At 37.0% G+C, this 20,986-nt stretch overlaps 1 protein-coding gene across 17 annotated transcripts in view; it reads right to left on the bottom strand.

Moving 5' to 3' along the window:
• Positions 1-20,986, bottom strand: part of RBM26 (RNA binding motif protein 26) — an 87,892-nt gene that overhangs the window by 48,138 nt on the left and 18,768 nt on the right. For 10 of the 17 annotated variants that reach the window (XM_055426539.2, XM_088842666.1, XM_088842656.1 and 7 more), the window contains exons 2-9: positions 11,898-12,016; positions 11,153-11,289; positions 6,594-6,682; positions 5,718-5,935; positions 3,757-4,017; positions 2,749-2,988; positions 1,953-2,123; positions 1,464-1,619 (exon numbers count right to left, since the gene is read on the bottom strand). In XM_055426539.2, coding sequence (XP_055282514.1) covers positions 1,464-1,619; positions 1,953-2,123; positions 2,749-2,988; positions 3,757-4,017; positions 5,718-5,935; positions 6,594-6,682; positions 11,153-11,289; positions 11,898-12,016 — 1,391 coding nt within the window. The remainder of the gene's footprint in view (positions 1-1,463; positions 1,620-1,952; positions 2,124-2,748; positions 2,989-3,756; positions 4,018-5,717; positions 5,936-6,593; positions 6,683-11,152; positions 11,290-11,897; positions 12,017-20,986) is intronic. The other 7 variants (XM_088842661.1, XM_088842665.1, XM_088842664.1 and 4 more) reach the window with 3 other exon arrangements.

Raw genomic sequence — 20,986 nt, 5'->3', positions numbered from 1 at the left:
TCTCAAGGCAAGTATACTGAAGTGGTTTGCCATTCCCTTCTCCAGTGGATCACATTCTGTCAGACCTCTCCACCATGAGGAGAGTGAAAAGGTTGGCTTGAAGCTCAACATTCAGAAAACAAAGATCATGGCATCTGGTCCCATCACTTCATGGGAAATAGATGGGGAAACAGTGGAAACAGTGTCAGACTTTATTTTGGGGGGCTCCAAAATCACTGTGGATGCTGAGTGCAGCCGTGAAATTAAAAGACGCTTACTCCTTGGAAGGAAAGTTATGACCAACCTAGATAGTATATTAAAAAGCAGAGACATTACTTTGCCAACAAAGGTCCGTCTAGTCAAGGCTATGGTTTTTCCTGTGGTCATGTATGGGTGTGAGAGTTGGACTGTGAAGAAAGCTGAGCACCAAAGAATTGATGCCTTTGAACTGTGGTGCTGGAGAAGACTCTTGAGAGTCCCTTGGACTACAAGGAGATCCAATCAGTCCATTCTAAAGGAGATCAATCCTGGGTGTTCATTGGAAGGACTGATGCTAAAGCTGAAACTCCAATACTTTGGCCACCTCATGCTACAACTTGACTCACTGGAAAAGACTCTGATGCTGGGAGGGATTGGGGGAGGGAGGAGACGGGGACGACAGAGAATGAGATGGCTGGATGGCATCACCGACTTGATGGACATGAGACTGAGTGAACTCCAGGAGTTTTTGATGTACAGGGAGGCCTGGCGTGCTGTGATTCATGGGGTCGCAAAGAGTCGGACACAACTGAGCGACTGAACTGAACTGATACAGTATTTCCTATCATGTCTGACAATATCATCAAATATCTGTAGCAAAAGCTGTCTTTCAAATTAAGATGAATGCTTCCTCCTCTGAACGTTTATAGCACTTTCCTTGCACTGGTTTGTGGACCAATCTAAATTCTTCTCCCATTCAGAAATTATATCAAAAAGTCTGTCTCCTCTAACATAAATTAACAAAAAGCTAACAAGTCAGTCTAAAATATAATTTTTTGCTTAAAATATTATAAACAAATCAACATCAAATTCTAACAAGTCAAAGCAAACAAAAATAAAATATATATCAAATATTAAGTCTGCACAGCTCATTTCATTTTCTAAACTATGAAAGAATGTATCTTTAGGAATTAAAGCATTATTCTTAAGACTTTAAATGAACCAATTAAGACTGCAAATGAGAGAATATACCTCCCAAAAGCTAGAAAATTAGTACTTCGGGGAAACTCCTTTCCCCACAGATGACAGAATAAAACGTCACCAATACTACAAATAGGGTACCACATATTACCTTTTCTCTCATGTTGAGACCAAAGAATCCAAGGAACAAACATAACAACATCCCTTACTCAATCCCAATAAACACAAGACCAACTGTTCTTTTTAAATGTTTTGCCACTCTTGATATTATGAAAATGATAGGAAGGAAAGATTCATCATAGTACCTCTGGGTGGCAAATCCATATCTCCTGATGTGAGCCCTATCAAGTTGGGCCTTTGTGCATGCACTCTGTGTCTGTACATTGGTCTGGAAGTGTTTGTTATGCTTGGGGCTTCAGGATTGTAGCCATCTGTGTCATATGTATCTGGTAATACAAAAACTGTAATTAAAAAACAATTATAAAACTCCACTTGGTAATTTTTTATACTGATAACAGAAAAACATATTATTAACTCATAACTCACATTTTATATATGTATTTTAAAAAGTAGTTTTAGAAAAATAAAATGGTGTTAAAAACTTCGTTTTTTAAAAATCGTAACTGAGAACATATATTTAATGTACATTCACCATGTCTACATTTTTTTCCATAAAATTTTCGTAAGAATAGACCTGATAAAGCAATTCACTCTCGCTATATTTTTAAATCCCTCACCTAAAACTCTTCTCTAAACTATATTACATTATCAATATAGAAAGGCTAAAACTGCACCTGCAGTAAAAAGAGAGGGTGGAGCAGGAGGCGGCTGGTGATGAATGCCAGTTGTTACTACAGTAGGAACAGAGCTGGTTGCAGAGTTTGGGGGAGCATCCATACCAGATGGTTGCAAAGGAGGAAGTGGAGGTGGTGGTCCTGTCAAAACCAAAGAATAAGAAATATCATCTGGAAGCAAACAAATAAAATAAGTTATTGTATATCCAAACATGATATGCTCATTTATCAAATAATAGTATCTATAAAAATCAAGCTCTTACAACTGAAATAGTTTTCAAGGGTAAAATATCCATTTAATGTATTCCAAAACAGGTTTGTCTTAAGCTCTAAAGGACCACAGATAGCTGGGATTCATTAGGGACGGACATAATTCAGGGTCACCCTAAACCACAGTAAACCATGGGTTTGGCTGTGCCATGCCATGCTAAGTCACTTCAGTCATCTCAGACTCTTTGCGACCCTATGAACTGTAGTCTGCCAGGCTCCTCTGTCCATGGGACTCTCCAGGCAATAAAACTGGAGTGGGTTGCCATGACCTCCTCCCAACCCAGGGATCGAACCCGCATCTCTTATGTCTCCTGCATTGGCAGGCGAGTTCTTTACCACTAGAGCCACCTGGAAGCCCACTGGCCTACAAAATATATTCCAAATGGGAGTATCTTACTCTTAATATCTAGCAGGCACATACAGGATTACTATGGATACTTCTAACAAAGGCAAGCATCAAACTATTAACTTTTATAAAAGACTATGAATGGGGAGATAATAAGTATAGGCAAACATATTTACTCACCTGTGACAGGTGGTAGACTGGGTGGTAACGGGCCTGGCGGTGGCACAGGGGGTCTCAGATTCACAGGTGGGGGTGTAAGAATTGGTGGTGGTGGAGGGAGTCCAGGAGGTGGTGGTCCTTCAACAACAGGAGGCTGTGCTGGGAAAGGCAGCATACCAGGAAGATTGACATCTTCTACAACTACTGGGTCACTTCCATGATCAAAAGGGCACATGTCTCCTCTCATACAAAAACCCTTTTCTGTGAAGGAAAATAGTTAGAAAGAAATATGAAAAGTACTGGACAAACATTTTCTCTAAGTCAACAAAAGTCAGATATTTAAAAATTGGAATATTTTTAATATTGGGCAAGTATAAATAACCATAAGGACTACCTACTAATTTCCAGTAATATAAAACCCTCATTAAGTGATAATAAAGCTAACATACACATTAAAAAAAGTATCACCAAATTAACATGAGTATTCCTGGCTAGCAAGATGATGTAAAATAGGTATTTCTGTCTTATTTTTACCATTAGAAACATTTCCTTTATTTAAATCTCTCACTTAAAACTTTAAGGATACTGCAACTACAGCTTTAATACAATTTACAAAATTTTTACAGTAAAATCTTAAGAGTCTTCAGTTCATTTATTAAAGTCTTACATAGGTGATATATTTCTAGATTTTACTTACATGCTAATAACCCTGACTTTTAAGTAAGTTTTGTCAAGAACGTTTCAGTCACCAATTTCCTGATAAATAACTCAGTAGATATTCCTCTTTGGTAAATTCCAAAAATATGTTAAGACTTAAGTGCAAATAAACACTATCTTTAAATTGATATTAGTCAGTGGTGACTAATGAAGACTTCAGAAACATACTGAGGAATTCATGAAGTACCTAAAACTAATTTCCCACATTTCCAAAAGGTTAACTATTTGAAGAACTGTGTATAACCTAAAGTTACAGAATTTACTCAACTGAAAATATTAATTCATACTTCACGAAATGGTTGACAGGCTTACCATCATAGTCTCTACACCGTTTCTTTGGCATTGGTGGTCTTACGTATGAATTATGGTCCACCTGGTCTTCGTGAAATTCAGACCAACTTTCAGTAGTGTTATTACCATGATGAGTAGGAGCAATTACTGTAATAGTGCTGCTCAAAGTAGGTACAGGGTAGTGGCCAGATGAAATATTAGGTACCGAAGAGACTGGAGTATAATTGTTTTCTAACGGATCTGCTCTATCCAGGTCATATTTAGGTTTTACCAGATCCCTTTCTGCAACAAAATATAAATGACTTGAAAAACTACACTCGATTAAAAACAACAACAAAGTCCCAAATTTAAGATATTTTTGCTAAACATAAAAAAGTTCAAATTTTACACAATCCTCCTTTTAAAAACTACTCAATATATAAACAATGTTTCAAGCTAAGTTATTTCTTTTTGTTATAACCTAAACTAAAAAGTCACACATAAAGTTGCTGTACTTAACGAGATTTTTCTTGGAGTTTTATTTATAGAAGAGAAATTTTTATTTTCTTCATTGAAATCTTAGTACGCAAAACTTTAGCCAATAAAACAAAATATGCAATAAAAGTACAGTTATTTTTTCTGTGATGAACATTTAGTTGTTATCCATTTACAGGTCCTAACATGGCTTTCTACAGTGAACACTGCTGAAGATGAGAAAGGATACTTAAAGAGGAAGGAAAAGGAGTTCATAATAAATACAAACAAGTTAACTAGGCCAAGAAAAGAAAATTTACCATGGAAAGAGATAAGATATTAAGGAGATCAGTTAAGTGAAGTAATGTGTAGAAAGGCCTAGAACACCTAGATGACAGGAAAAAAACTCTTAAGAACAGAGTAACAGAGAAATACTGGGATTATAAAAAAAGTCATGATTTTCTAAAGACTAAAAGTAACTGTACAATAAAGGTCACAAGGGGAGTAAAAATCTAAGCTTGAGTAAAGGTGTTTTGCTCTAAGGTTTTAAGCTGTTTTATTGCCTGCAACACATTCCTTTCAGTAATACACATTGAAAGAAAAATTATACATGTTGAAAATGACACACTCTTATAAACTCACACATCTGAAATGAAACTTAACTGTTTTCATAGTTTTGAGGTCTAAGTGATAAACTGAAGATATTTAAAAGATACAATTTAATGAATTTTGATCTATTCATATACCTATGAAACCAAACATCACAATCACAGTAAGATATATACTGTACATACTCATCACCGCCCAAAAGTATCCTTGTTCTCTTTAATGATCCATCCCTCCTTTACTTCATCCCAGGCAACCACTGAATTGTTTCCTGTCATCACAGATTAGTGTGCATTTTCTAAAATTTTATCTCTCTCCCTCTCTCATATACACCCTCTTGTTTTCTGTGTGGCTTCTTTCCATCAGCATGATTATTTTGAGATTCATTTATTTTGTTGCATGTATCAACAGTTTTTTTTTCCTTTTTATCCATTCTATGGCTATACCACAATTTGCTTATCCATTCACTTGTTGATGGACTGTTTCCAGCTTTTGGTTATAACAAATGAAGCTGCCATGATCATCTGTATATGTCTCTGTGTGGAAATACACTTTCATTTCTCTGAAGTAAACACTCAGGAGTGGAATGGGTCATTGATAGATACAGGATTAACATTTTTAAGACGCTGTTGAAGTGTTTTCCAAAGGGTTCCAGCTTATTCCCCACCCTTACCAACTCTGAGTAAAGCTAGTCTTTTTAATTTCAATCATTCTGATGGGTATGCAGTAGTACATTGTGGTGGTAATTTGCATAAAATAAAAGTTTCAGAAGAAATTTTTAAATAGTTACTCGGACATATAAAATACAGCAAGATAGAAAGAATAAAGATAATACTGACAAAACAATTTTTAAAACCTTCAAATACAGAATTTTTTTCACAATAAAAGTGCCAGGCAAAATATACCCATATGTGATTATTTACCCCTGCTTCGTGTCCTGCTCCTGCTTCTAGTCCTGCTTCTATCCCTATCTCTGTCACGAAGCCTCTCTTTACTCCAACTTCGACTCCGACTCCTGCTGTAACTGCGACTTCGCCCTCGTCTTCTGTTGTACCGGTCTCTGTATGAATCTCTTCGAGGAGGATTTCGATCATAATCTCTTTTGCGAGAACGATCATCTTTTTTCCTCTCATCACGACTTCTATAGAAATATATGAACTTTTTTATTGAAAACATTCAAGTGGATACAGGAAAAACTCAAATCAAATGCAAAAGTTCTGTTTTATTCTTGTAACATCATGATTCTTTATCCCATCTACAAATACATAGAAGACTCAAAAACTGAAAAACTGAACATGATCTGCTTAAGCACTCTAAAAGCCCTTCACAGTACCCACCCTTCCCCCTCCCCCCAAAAAACCCAACTGTTTCAAAGCCTTACTCATATACACACAGGGATCTATACATATGTCCTATAGTATATTGTCTTGCAGTCTCATAATTATAGGAAAGTATCACATGCACTGCACTCTAAATGCTTTTGAAGCTTTAATGGGAAAAATAATTTATTCACTCTAAAGAGAAGCTTTGGGTAAAAATGTCTCAGAGTAAGACTTCACTGGAATTGAAGTTATGAATAAAAATAGTAACAATATGCCAAGCACTGTTCTAAATCTCACTTATAGTACCTTCAAATCTCACCTAGTTATTCTTGACAGAAAAGGATCAAGTTACTACTTTCCTAGACTAATAAAACAGTAGATAATACTTGCCCCTATCTAAAGGAAAATCAAGTCTAAATATTCATATAAAAGAAAAGCAATGTCTAAAAATTAAACATGGTTCAAAGAATCAATCACCTATTTTCTCTGTATCGAGAGCTTGACTGAGGAGGACTGTGATTTAGCCTTCTAGAAAACTTCTTCTCTCGTTCTTCCTCCTTTGTGATCTGATATACAAAGAAAAACGTGTATAAGTTGAATAACAGTTATTCCTTGTCATGTTACTGCTTCAATGACTTAGCTGGTATTAAAATATATGGGAAAGACTGAAGGCCAAAAGAAAAGTGGGTGGCAGCGGATGAGATGGTTGGATAGCATCTTTGACTCAATGGACATTCAGTTCAGTTCAGTTCAGTCTCTCAGTCGTGTCCGACTCTTCGTGACCCCATGAACCGCAGCACGCCAGGCCTCCCTGTCCATCACCAACTCCCACAGTCCACCCAAAACCATGTCCATTGAGTCGGTGATGCCATCCAATCATCTCATCCTCTGTCGTCCCCTTCTCCTCCTGCCCTCAACCTTCCCCAGCATCAGGGTCTTTTCAAATGTATCAGCTCTCCGCATCAGGTGGCCGAAGTATTGGAGTTTCAGCTTCAACATCAGTCCCTCCAATGAACACCCAGGACTGATCTCCTTTAGGATGGACTTGTTGGATCTCCTTGCAGTCCAAGGGACTCTCAAGAGTCTTCTCCAACACCACAGTTCAAAGGATCAATTCTTCTCCACGCAGCTTTCTTTATAGTCCAACTCTCATATATATACATGACCACTGGAAAAACCACAGCCTTGACTAGACATGAATTTGAGCAAACCCTAGGAGATAGTGAAGGACAGAGAAGCCTGGCATGTTACACAGTCCATGGGGTCACAAAGAGTCAGACATGACTCAGCGACTGAAGAACAACAACAAAATACAAGAGCAATACAGTCGTCTTCTGAAAGTGTTCAAACAAAATAAATTTCTCTTCTAAGTACATTTAACAATAAAAGATAGGCTTGCTGAAAGTTAAAGTGAAGGGTAAAGAAATTCATAAATGTTTATCTTAGTTAACAGTAGTGACAAAAACATTTTAAGCAAATGTCCTCACTTTACAGGCTTCCCAGGTGGCACCAGTGGTAAAGAATCCACCTGCCAATGCAGGAGACAAAAGAGATGCAGGTTTGATCCCTGAGCCAGGAAGATCTCCTGGAGGAGGGCATAGCAACCCACTCCAGTATCCTTGCCTGGAGAATCCCATGGACAGAGGAGCCTGGCAGACTAAGGTCTACAGGGTCACAAAGTGTCAGACATGACTGAAGCGACTAAGCACGCACACATGTCCTAATTTTAACATAATTACTGGAAAGCCAATTTTATTCCTTCTCATGAATTTGGTCTGGCACCAAACACATCAGGGGTTTTAAAGGAGAATGCAATAGAATTAACCAAGTCACAGAAAAAGAAAATGCTTGAGAAAATAATACATGTGAAAATAGTTCTCTAGTTTCTCATAGCAGTATGACAGCTATATAGTCCTCTTCCTACAACCCATATCATACAATTAAGAGAAAGCAGTCCTTAAACACATTCCCATGATCAATGCTGCTTTCCCTAAACCAGTTTTCCAAGCTGCCCAAAAAAACACTGGTTCCACAGGACATTAAGAGGTGTTATTAGAGAAAAAAGGATTTATTTAGAGGATAAACAAATTGAGAAAATATTAAACATGAGCCTCTATAAATATAAGGCTCAAGATTTTTAATAAAAGCCCTAAGATATTCTGATGCAGATATGTCTACAAGACATCATAAAAACAAATAAATAAATGAATTAGTGTAAACATGTCCAGGTTTATGCCAGTTGTTTCAGCATCCCTTTGGGTAAAAGCCTCTCACTGTCAAGTGCCCCTGAATGAAAAAGTAAATGGAAATCCTATCAACAGACCAAACTGAGAAACAATGCTCAAAAGCCTTCATGTAACAATTTGCTTTTTTTTTCTTTCTTTTAAGTACTTTGTTCAACTCTTCCTATCCATTTCAACCCTCCACTTGGAAAACAAAACAAACCAAACCCTCCTGTTGCACTTTTTCCCTTTTATTTGCTTCCATGCACTCTTGTAAGTAATCTATGTTGACAGATTGCCATATTCCACGGTTCATGCCCAACTGGAAACTTTTAAAACACCCACAGCATTTAAAACACAGACTGCCATCTTGACATTTCAGTTCTGAAAGACGAGGGATAAATATCCTTCACAACTGGTCAAAACAACTGTGGTGAAATATTATTATATCAACAGATGTAAGACTAAGGCTTCAACATTAATTCATCAATGGGTAAAATTTAAATGAATTATTGTATATCTCTATGTTGCATAAGCAGTTGCCAAGACAATACCCACCATCCCATTCTTCCTCACTAACGTTCTAGAATCCCTGTACTATTAGGTACAAAGCATGAAGTTATAATAATTTCTGGTCTTCCCCAGCAGATTAAAGTAATGGGGGTGTTTTATGTATGTATGTGAGAAACCACATACATGTACATGTGTGTAAATGTGTTCAGACATAGATATAAAAACATTTGAGAATTATTACATAATACATAGCAAATATATTACTAAATAATAAACATATATTACTTATATAATCTGCAAGAAAAAATAGGGTATCAGGTGAAAGAACCAAAGATCACGATTAAACCACATCACCCACTACTTAACAATCCCTCAACAATAACTGCAACTATCATTTATTGAGAACCTATTTTGAGCCACATACTCTGCCAAGTGTTCACAAATTTTATTTTACTATTCCTCACAATAACCCTATAATATTTCCATAACACAGCTGAGTAAGGGTTGGAAAAGTAATAATTTCAAGGTCACAAAACAGTGGCCGGGAAAGGCAAAAATTTAACTAAGATTTGTTTGACCTAAAACTAGACTAACCAAGGACATATCATATTATAGCTTGTCAACAATTATTTTTAAAATTACAATCTTTAACATCAAACTAAGGAAATCTGAACTAGTATATGATTATTATACAAGGGTGATAAACTTGTACAAAAGGTAAAAACTTCAAAAACTCTTAAAGCATAAGTCATTTCTATTGCCCTGTGAAGGTCCTTTTATTTGACTACCTTAAATATAGTCCCTTGCAACATGCATGTAAGGCAGAAACAAGCAGATCTACTGACAATCTGGTTATTTTCCTAGAACACAAATAACAGGAGCCCATACCTGTAAGATACGATGCACAAAAGAGTTCAAAGCACACCTGAGACTGTTATCTTTGAAAGGGCTGCTGGAGACTTTCCTAATGGCGCAGTGGATAAGAATTTGCCTGCTAGTGCAGGAAATATGCGTTTGATCCCTGGTCCAGGAAGATTCCACATGCTGCAAAGCAGCTAAGCCCCTGCGACACAACTACTGAGCTTGAGCTGTAGAGCCCAAAAGTGACAACTATTGAGCCTGTGTGCCACAACTGCTGAAGCCCACATGCTAGGACCTGTGCTCCACAACAAGAGCAGCCCCCACAGTGAGCAGCCTGTGCTGGGCGCAAGGAAAGAAGGCCCATGTGAAGCAGCAAAGCACCCAGTGCCACCACGGAGAGAAACAGAAAGGTCTGCTGACCAGGGAGGCCCTTGGCTGACATCTGCAAACTATGACTTCTGGAAGGTTCCCATCATTCCCTAATAATAAGAGTTCACTATGCCTGAACTGCAGATGGTGACTGCAGCCATGAAATTAAAAAATGCTTGCTCCTTGGAAGAAAAGTTATGACCAACCCAGACAGCATATTAAAAGTGAGCACCAAAGAACTGATGCTTTTGAACTGCAGTGTTGGAGAAGACTCTTGAGAGTCCTCTGGACTACAAGGATATCCAAAAAGTCCACCCTAAAGGAAATCAGTCCTGAATATTCATTGGAAGGACTGATGCTAAAGCTGAAACTCCAATACTTTGGCCACCTGATGCAAAGAACTGACTCATATGAAAAGACCCTGATGCTGGGAAAGATAGAAGGCAGGAGGAGAAGGGGACGAGAGGATGAGATGGTTGGATGGTATCACTGACTCAACGGACATGAGTCTGAGTAGGCTCCAGGAGTTTGTGATGGACAGGGAAGCCTAGTGAGCTGCAGTCTGCTGCAGTCCTTGGGATCACAAAGAGTCGTATACAATTGAGTGACTGAACTGAACTGATGCCTGAACTGTCTGGATAAACAATGTGGTTTGTGCTAAACATTTGCTTTCCTCCTCAGAGTTTGGAAGTTTGGTAAATCCTAGGCTGAAGGTGCCCATGTAACCAGTCCTAAATAAAAACCCTGGGCACTGTGTCTCTAAGGAGCTTTCCTGGTTCACATGTGTTGTCACTACACATTAAGTGCATCCTCTTTGACTCCACGGGGAGAAACCTCTGCAAATCTGCTCCTACCCCAGACTCTGCATGATACACTTCTTTCCCTTTGCAGATTTTGCTTTGTATCCTTTCACTGTAAGATATCATAGCCATGACAATGACTATATCCTGAGTCCTGTTAATCAAACCTGGGGGTGGTCCTGAGGACTCCAACACAGACATACAAAAAAACTCAATTTAACTACTCCAAATATGTTTTTAGAGAACACGAAAGTTTAACACAAATTCTTACCTCTTCTTTTTTTATATCTTTTTCTTGGTGCTGAAAAAATTCTACCTTTAAGCTTCCTGATGATGGCTGCTCTGGAGGAGGTAGATAACTCTTTGTATTCACAGCATCAAAAAGTTTTTCCACAAATATCTGTGTCTCTAACAATAAAACAAAAACCAGCACAGATTAACAGATTTCCTAGTTATTCTCCACTTCTTCACATCAGACTTCAGTATGATGAAATATATCTTGATTTTTACAAATCTAAAAATTATACTAAGACCAACAGCTTCCCAACCAGTGTGCTATGGTACAAGTCCCATGGTAATATGGATCCAGTCAATACTCAGGATGCTGAAGGCTAGGATGAATGGCCAGAGCCTGCACCATCCATCACTAGTCTCCATGTATCCTGCCTAGTTTGCCAAACAGAAATATCATTACCTAGTTGCCGGCAAAGTGAAAAAAGTTGAGAAACACTGTACCAGACAACATCAGTAGTAGGTTCCTAAACAGTACTATCTTTCAGTTATTTTCTTAATCTTTTCAGGAAAAATATCAGCATTCTTTAAGAATGAACACAGGATGTTAATGGGAAAAAAAAAAAGTTTTCCATTATAAATAAGCCATGAATATAACCAGTAATTATACTATCTGTTCAACTTTATTACAGTTACAGCCTGTCTCTTACCAAACTCCTTTAATACTCTCTGAATCATGTTTTAAGTAAGTTATCAAAGCAATATTTTGAAACCAAAGATCTTACCTTTTTGAAGAAATACATCCAGTTGATCAATACATAATGCCTTTAACTCTTTTTCACTTTTGTCTTTCTTTACCAAAGCGAGAACATACTTTGCCAGGGCTGATGGATCTGCATCACAGCTGAAGAAAAGAGCAATGTTGAAGGAAATTTAGCCATAAACAACTGCACACTCTATAAATTCCAATTACAAACTAAGTCAGCATGATAGTTACACAAGTTAATATATGTAAGCATCATCTAATGCAGAAAAAGCAATGAACTGGAAGCTTTTCTCCCTCATATTAATATACTTTACACAGTACATGTAGTCATCATTCATATCCTACCAAATATATACTAATACATGTACTAAAGATTCAGAAAGTTCTATTATTTTTTTTTTAAAAAAGAAGTTACAACAAATTATGGACAATACCAAAACATCAAAAACTAATAAGCAATGTGGTACCGATAAAAATACCAAGAGGCTATTCTCCCCCAAAACAAGGTAAATAACTGTCAGACAATATCTGAAAAAGAGGACAATAAAGGGAAACTTGAAAACATACCACACAATATATACTTTTAATGAAACAAAAGAAAGTTTAGAAACAGACCCAAATACATATAGAAATACAGATTTTACAAAGATGATATCCAAATCAAGGAAGAAGAGATGAACTACAAAATAAATGACACTGAGAAAACTTGGCAGTTATCTTTCTAAAAAATTAAGCTGGACCCATAATTTATTCCATATACCACAGTAAAAACATGAAACCATTACAAGTATTAGAAGAAAACAAGAAAAAGTTATCTTACAACTCTGGAGTAATGAACACTTTTCTGAATGGTAGTTTGATTACATTAATACAAATAAAAGCAAAAACTCAGGAGTGTAAAGAAGCCTTAAAAGTCAAACGAAATACTAAACAGAAAAAGAAAAACAATTCTTCAATGAGTAAAAGTACAACCTCATCCATCCATAAGACAAATGCAAACTTAAACTATACTGAAGTATCATTTTTCTGTTACAAAGTTGGGAAAATCTAAATATTTGAAAATATATCCTAGAGGCAAAACTAAGGGGAAAACAACCAGTTTTCATACATTATGGCTGCTGAGAGGAACTCAGTAGATACTAGAGTATGGAGTATCAAGGTCACAAATGCAACTGACCCAGCAATTCTATTTCAGTGAATAAACTACAGATATACTTACATGTTCAAAATGACTTGTGTACAAGGTATTCAGTGTCACACTGATTATAAAATAAAAAATCTGCAACTGTCCACTTACAGAGGACTGGAAAAAGAAAATACTAAGTCTACACAAGGGAATGGCATACAACAAAAGGACAAAAAAGAATGGGGGAGTTTTCATGTCTTCATGTCATGGAGAAACTTCTCTATCAATTTGTTACGTTTAAAAAGTGAGATAGAAAAAAATCTGTATAGTATATTACCATGTGTGGGGAGAAAGGGAGATTATATATTTGGATTGGCTTATGTCTGAATAATGGAATATGTATAAGTATAAACTATGCTTGTCAGTTGATGGGGATGGAGATTAGGAAGTCAGTGAAAATGAAACAGGGTCAGGAGGGAAAGTTTCCAATGCCCAAACCATGCCCATTGAATTTTTAAGAAGCAGATAACTGTTTTTCAACTAAGCTAAAGTTGTTACCTATTTAATTAATGATAATTTTCCATGTTACGGTAAATAAAATCATAGCAACAGCTAAGCATTTACCGAAGCCTTATTTGAGCCATGAACTGTGTTCCATACTTTACACTCTGTATTTAGCTCTACTTACCGATGAAACCGAGGCTCAGAAAAACACTAGGCAAACTACTCCAGACAGAAGTAGTTAGTAACAGAACCAAGATTTAAACCTGAACTTCTTACTCAGAAGTCCACTCTCTCAACACTACAGACCCCAACCACATTGTTTCTTATAGCCATCTATCCAAAAACCAGACCTCCAATTTGCTTACTGCTACAAACATCTAGTTACAGCCACCAATGTACTTTTTAGCCATCCTAGCAAAAGCCCCTCGGAGAAGGCAATGGCAACCCACTCCAGTACTCTTGCCTAGAAAATCCCATGGATGAAGAAGCCTGGTAGGCTGCAGTCCAGGGGGTCGCTAAGGGTCGGACACGACTGAGCGACTTCACTTTCACTTTTCACTTTCACACATTGGAGAAGGAAATGGCAACCCACTCCAGTGTTCTTGCCTGGAGAATCCCAGGGACAGGGGAGCCCGGTGGGCTTCCGTCTATGGGGTCACACAGAGTTGGACACGACTGAAGTGACTTAGCAGCAGCAGCAGCAGCAAAAGCCCCTACAATGCCTCCCTATACACTTAGCTGCTGTCCAAGGCATAGTTCCTCTAATTTATTTCCTCCTGTGCTCTTCCCCTCAGAGTCCATTATTTCAATAAACCTCTGAATTCCTCAGCCCCGTTTGCCTCACTTTCTACTATTTTTCTAAGCCACCAACCTAGCAAAAACCCAACTCAGAACCGACTCCACCCCCAGGTTAGATTTCAATTCCTAGCTTGGGTTAACTTCATGCCAGCAACATAAACAATGTTCAGCGAATTGGATTTTCAAAGGACAGATGACACAAAGACTTACCAATCATGGCTTTAAAAAAAAAGACAAATACATTAGGGAAATACAGTAGGGAGAGATAGTGACTACAAACGAGGGGGAGAGGTAAGATAACTTAGTTCATTTGAGGAAAAACATGATACATTAGAAAAGACCCTGATGCTGGGAAAGATTGAAGGCAGGAGAAGAAGGGGACGACCGAGGATGAGATGGTTGGATGGCATCACTGACTCAACAGACATGAGTTTGAGCAAGCTCTGGGAGATGGTGAAGGACAGGGAAGGGAAACCTGGCGTGCTACAATCCATGGGGTCACAAAGAGTCGGATCCAACTAAGCGAATGAACAACACAACAATACATGACATCCTTCAATTTATTTTTATTGCTCTTTATTGTAAAATTGTTAGCAATCTTAACTCTAAATAATAAACACAAAATATAATTTCACAAGTTCTACTAAAAGTTCAAATACTAAGAGTATTAATAAGGAACCTATATACATTAAAGCTAGAAAACCATACTACAATACATATACCAAAAAGTTTTAATTCCTATACATACCTGGAATGTAACAATTCTACAGAAGTATAGCAGTTAATACATCACTGAATCAAAAAGCATATCTTAAAGACAGTGGACAACTCTGGTTGCACAACAGTAACACTTATGGAAAATCTGACGGCAAGTGAATCAACAGGTCTGCATTTTGCTTCATTTATTTTACAAAAGCTGCACAAGTCTGATACAGTAACAGAATTGAGAACTGCTCTATTAAGGAACCAGTACAACATTTATCATATGCTGTGAAGACTCCCTACAGTACATGGCTCTGGTGACTGTCTTCAAACTCTTCAGTCTTCCCTTCAAGAAGCAGAGCCAAATTCCCTACCCTTTGAGAGTAGGCTCAATTTAGTGCCTTGCTTCTAAACAATCAGAATATGGCAGAAGTGACAGTGTCTGACTTCTGAGGTCAGACATCATCTAGGTCATAAAAGACACAATGGCATACTCTTTGTTCTTTTTCTGGAATCATTTATTCTACACAAATCAACTGCTATGCTTCAAGGATACTCAAGCAGCCTTATGGAGAGCACCATGTGGCTGTGAAATGAGGGCCCCCCAGAGTGGACTAAGGTCTCTCGCCAGTAGCCACATATTAATGAACATGGAAGCCCCACTGGAACCTTGAAAAGACTGCAGCACTGACCAACAACTTGATCACAATCTCATGAGAGACTACATAGCCAACCTGCTCCAAATTTCTGACCCACAGGTATGATACATGTCATGAAATGATTAATGTGTGTTGTGCTACTAAGTTTCAGGGTATCTGTTAGTAATCACAAATCCACTTTTCTTACAGATCTATTTCCACTTATTCACAAAGACTTGAAGTGGATTACAACCTAAATAGAAAGAAAAAAAATTCATTTCAATGGTACATGAGATTTTTAAGCACTTTCTCTTTGAAATGTATTTTAATATACTTATTTAGACCAACCATTTTAAAAATGCAGACAAAATGACTTGTGGTAAGTTAATTTTTTCACGTTTACCATAATGAGCATGAAAGTACTTAAATCTGTGATGAAATAAGCGTGAAGAAATGGGACAATAACCTCACGCTGTACCTACAGACACACTTATACTGGCAATCTGGTAACTGCACGAGAGACTATGAAATGGTACTTATTCTTGTTAGGTAACCTGAATACGCACCAAAAACTAAACCTTAACCTAACGAGGCATCAAGCTAAATACACTTTAGTTTATCAGAAATCACTGTGGTAAAATATATATATATAATACCATCACTATCTTACACTGTTTTATTGCAACTGCTGTTAATGAACAAATTCAGAGTCTCTACACTGAGACCAAATGCTATAATTTGACTGAGTATTGGTTTGATAGCTGTGGTGAATTTTTAGTTTAATAATGACCTTTCTAATAACTGTCACTTCACATTTCTCTTAGCCAAACATCAAATCTATTCCATTTCCTCCATTATTTTTTAAACAGGACACTTTAATAATGAATTTAAATGTTAGCAGCTAAAACTGTGGAGAAAGATTTTTTAAATTATTATGGTCTAGACTACAGTTTTATAAAACAGCAAGATAGAATTCCTGAATCTTTGCTCAAAATCTTTTATTAGAAGCAATTCAAATCAAATCAAGAACTAAGAAGTCACAACAATCATAATGAATCAACAACCATACAAAAAAAATGCAAAATACCTAAAACAGTCTGAAAGGAAGATTACTTTTGAAAATGTTAGACTGCAAATTACATAGTAGAAGTAAGGTTTACAATTTCACATTTAACGGCAAAAGAGGAAATATATATTTGGGAGGTAATTTTTCTTAAGTCCTATAGGAAGCCATTTCATTTTTATTTCAACTCTATTGAAAACAAAAGAAGGTATGTACTTACAAATTACAGCTAAGTAATCTGAACACAGAAGTTTAATATACCAGAATGTCATGGGTCAGGGACAAAAGGCAAACAATGTGCTCTTGTGACTGCTGCTGCTGCTAAGTCACTTCAGTCATGTCAGACTCTGTGTGACTCCATAGACAGAAGCCCACCAGGCTCCCCTTTCCCTGGGATTCTCCAGGCAAGAACACTGGAGTGGGTTGCCATTTCCTTCTCCAATGTGTGAAAGTGAAAAGTGAAAGTGAAGTTGCTCAGTCGTGTCTGACCCTTAGCGATCCCACGGACTGCAGCCTACCAGGCTCCTCCATCCATGGGATTTTCTAGGCAAGAGTACTGGAGTGGCTTGCCGTTGCCTTCTCCGGCTCTTGTGACTATTTGTCTTAATTAAAAGTACCACTGCTACTTCATCTGAGCAGTGAGCAATAATAACCTACTATGCAAAATTAATGAAGTAAAAATATTTAAATTATGAATCAAAAGAAAACTATATTCTGAAAGTAAGGGGTCAGTTGTTTTTAAAAACTGTCTCCATGGTAAGCAAAGACTGTTCATGAGGTACTTTACCAGTTGCTGATACTGACAACAGGTCTGTGATTTGAATGACACTTTATCTTGTCAGAGCCACTCTACCCTCTGCTGTACTACCAGTATTCTAGAAGCATGTGAAAGAAAAGTAGGGCTAAAATCGTTCAGATCAAGGAAAGAGAAAAAAAGAATCACATTTTGAAAATGTTAAGGACAAAGCAATAATACTGAAACTGTGATAAAATTCATTTCTACTTAGAAAACAGGCTGAATTTCCACGAAGTTTCGTAAGTACTTCTAAGACCAGCAAAAACATAATCTGCCAATAAAGTATAATTCTGACCACAGAGAGCTCCAACTTCAATTACCCTTCTGTGTGTCAGCTGTGGGGAAGGGAGTCAGGGAGAGGAGAGGGGGAGGGGAGCACATAAAACACAAAACAAGAAACTACAAAATAGCACTGAGGACTGCGAGATGAAGGGGAAGCAACCAGGTAGTTTAATTTATAAAAGCGAAATGAGAGAACATGTGAAATGACAGATCATCGAGATGAGATAAAACAGAGACCTGAGCACTGGAGAGGAAACAGTGCCGCTCTCGTGTGCGGCATGGAGTGCCACTGCTTTCACTTCTAGGTGCCACCTTTTATAAATGTATAAACAACACAAACGTTCTTAGAAACTGACCAGAATGGAAATGTGTATCATCATCAGACAGCTTGCTAGAGATTCTTGGCCTGGAAAACTGAAATGTCAGAGTGAACTTGGTAGGTTTTCAAATAATTGAAGGGCTATCACAAGGAAGAAGGATCACATTTATTCAATACATCATCCTCCATGCGATATAATTAGAACCAGTAAGTGGAAGCAAGAGATTCTGGTTTAAAATAGAGATGGAATTTTTTAATAATCAGAGGCCTCCCAAAGGCTGAATAAACTGCCTGAAAGAAAGTGAATTCTCTATCATTAGAAAGGTTTCAAGCATAAGTTCAACAGCCCTTGGCAGACAAGCACTAAATTAGATAGTAAATCCCTCACAAACCTCAGAGTGTAATCCTTAGGTTTAATTTGTTCATAGGGTATTGTGTAGATATATAAAAAGATAATACAGCATTCTTTTCAAATCTATAAAAATGAGTAGCAACTTTATACTACACTATAGATAAAATATAAACGATAAAATATAGTTTCATCAAAAATATATCAAAATCCAAACATACAACTTCTTACTCATATACGTAGCCTCTGCACCTAACACAGTACCTGAGAAAATACTGAAAGAAAGAGAAAAAGAATATACGTACAAATTTCACTAGATCATTAGCTCACTTGTCAGGGCCCTTTCTTTTCCATTTTCATAAAGTTCTGAGAATAAAACTTTAGTTTATCGATTATCTTCTAACAGCACATTCACCTTTCAAAAATATTTAATAAGCACCTAAAATGTCAGGTACTGTTCTAGAATCCTGGGGATACAAATTTGAAAACAACAAAGTCCCTAAATTACTTCACTGGAGATGTAGTGAGGAGACAGACCATACATACATACAAGGCATTCTCACGTAGACAAGAGTTCTGAAGAGAAAAAATGCAAGGTAAGGGAATACAGGGCTTCCCTGCTAGCTCAGATGTGAAGAATCCACCTGCCAATGCAGGAAAAGGATATGGTGACCCATTTCAGTATTTCAGCCTGGAAAATCCCATGGACAGAGAGGCCTGGCAGCATAGCCCATGGGGTCGCAAAGAGTCAGACACAACTTAGTCACTAAGCAATAATAAGGGAATAAAGTACAGAAAAGGAGGAAAGGGGAAAAAGAAAGAAAAGGGAAGGAGAAGCAATGAATGAGTAGATCCTAGGTAAGATTATCAGGGAAGGGTATTTAAACAGGGATCTGAAGTTAGGATAGGGAACAGAACATAGTACAAGCAAGCTTTTCTGGCTTTCTAGGAAAAGGTCCTTCTTCTAGAAAAAAGAAGGAACCCAACAGAAAAGACCTCAGGTGGGCATCTACTTGACACAAAGGGGCATCTACTTGACACAAAGGGGACAGGAGTCCAGTGGGATGTAGCAAAGTGAGCATTCACAATATTTGGATCTCTCACTTTTGTAAGGATTTAAAATTAACATCGGATCACTATGAAGTCATTCAAATCAATGATTTTAAAAGCATAAAACTTTAGCAATCTCTGAATATACTCTGTTAAGGATACAACTAATAATAATGCCCCTGAAAAGCATGGGGTAAACATCTAAGAGGCTCATTCTCCTCCATCTGTATCTGGGCAGGAGAGTGCATGCACTAAATAAGCTAGAAAAGCCAAAGCAATGAGGAAGATCAAATTTTTAATAAAATCTCCCAAAAGAACTTTTCTTAAGAAAAACTTCAAAAAACATGAATCAACAGTCACTTTGCTATACAGCAGAGACTGGCACAACACACAACACTGTAAATCAACTATACATTTAAAAAAAAAGAACCCTAATATAAAGGTTCTAATTAATCCTAACATGTCATATTAGCTTTTATTTTTTAATTAATACTTTCGAAATAGTAATGAAACAGTAAAGTGAAAAAAATATTGTACTGCAGTACAATATTTCAAAGAGTAGTTGGTTTCGTTTTCTTCAAGTTTCTTGGAGGCTTTAGAAATTCAGTGGAAGATAACTGATGAAATGTAACCCAAGCTTCCATTTTCAGTAATCTTGAGAAGGAGGAACTGGAGGTGGCAGTGGGAATTAAAAATTAAATTTAAATATGTTAACTCAGTAACTTTAGAACACGGATATACACCCACGTCTGTTCCTACCAAATTTTCACTTTATATTCAAGAAAAATATCTAATTTGCATCCAAGTCATGCAATTATATTCTGTACTTCGAATTACTCTTTTAAAAACCCAAATTCCACTGCAACAGACTATATACATTGAAAATTTGATTACCATAGTTTATTATACAGCTTCATCCAATTCAAATAAAGAGGGAAAATAGATTATTTGTATGTAGTAATTAGTTACAGGAAAGGTTATTCATTTAGAATTATTACATGCCCACTTCATTCTACAAAATAAAATGAACAAAAACAGCAAGCATATCTAAACATGATCCATTCATGACATTCACACATACCACTTCTTATCCCTGGTAAAAACTTATCACAAAACATGCAATTATAATGCTGAAAAATAGTTAGTTCCTTCATTCTTTTATATTACCCTCAAGAAATGGCAGGAATGCCTCCTTACCTTGAGAGCAGTGGTTCTCAAATTTCTGGTCTCAGACACTTTACAAATGAGAGAGCCCAGAAGAGCTTTTATTTAAAATGATTCTATATGTCATTATTTATCATAATATAATTTAAAACTGAGAAAATTCTACATTATTTAGCTTAAAATAACTAAATAAACCCATTACAATTTAATACTTGGGAGGAGGCAGGAAGCGTAAACAAGAGGAGGAATTTATGGATATAAACAAATGGGAAGTCCAAGTGTAGGTACAGCTAGATCCAGGAGTTCAAACGCTATTA

The sequence above is a fragment of the Moschus berezovskii genome, chromosome 13 (genome assembly GCF_049115385.1).
Source record: "Moschus berezovskii isolate FMDL1 chromosome 13, NW_MosBer_1.0, whole genome shotgun sequence".
Lineage (NCBI taxonomy): Eukaryota > Metazoa > Chordata > Mammalia > Artiodactyla > Moschidae > Moschus > Moschus berezovskii.
This window is presented reverse-complemented; position numbering and strand designations above follow the sequence as displayed.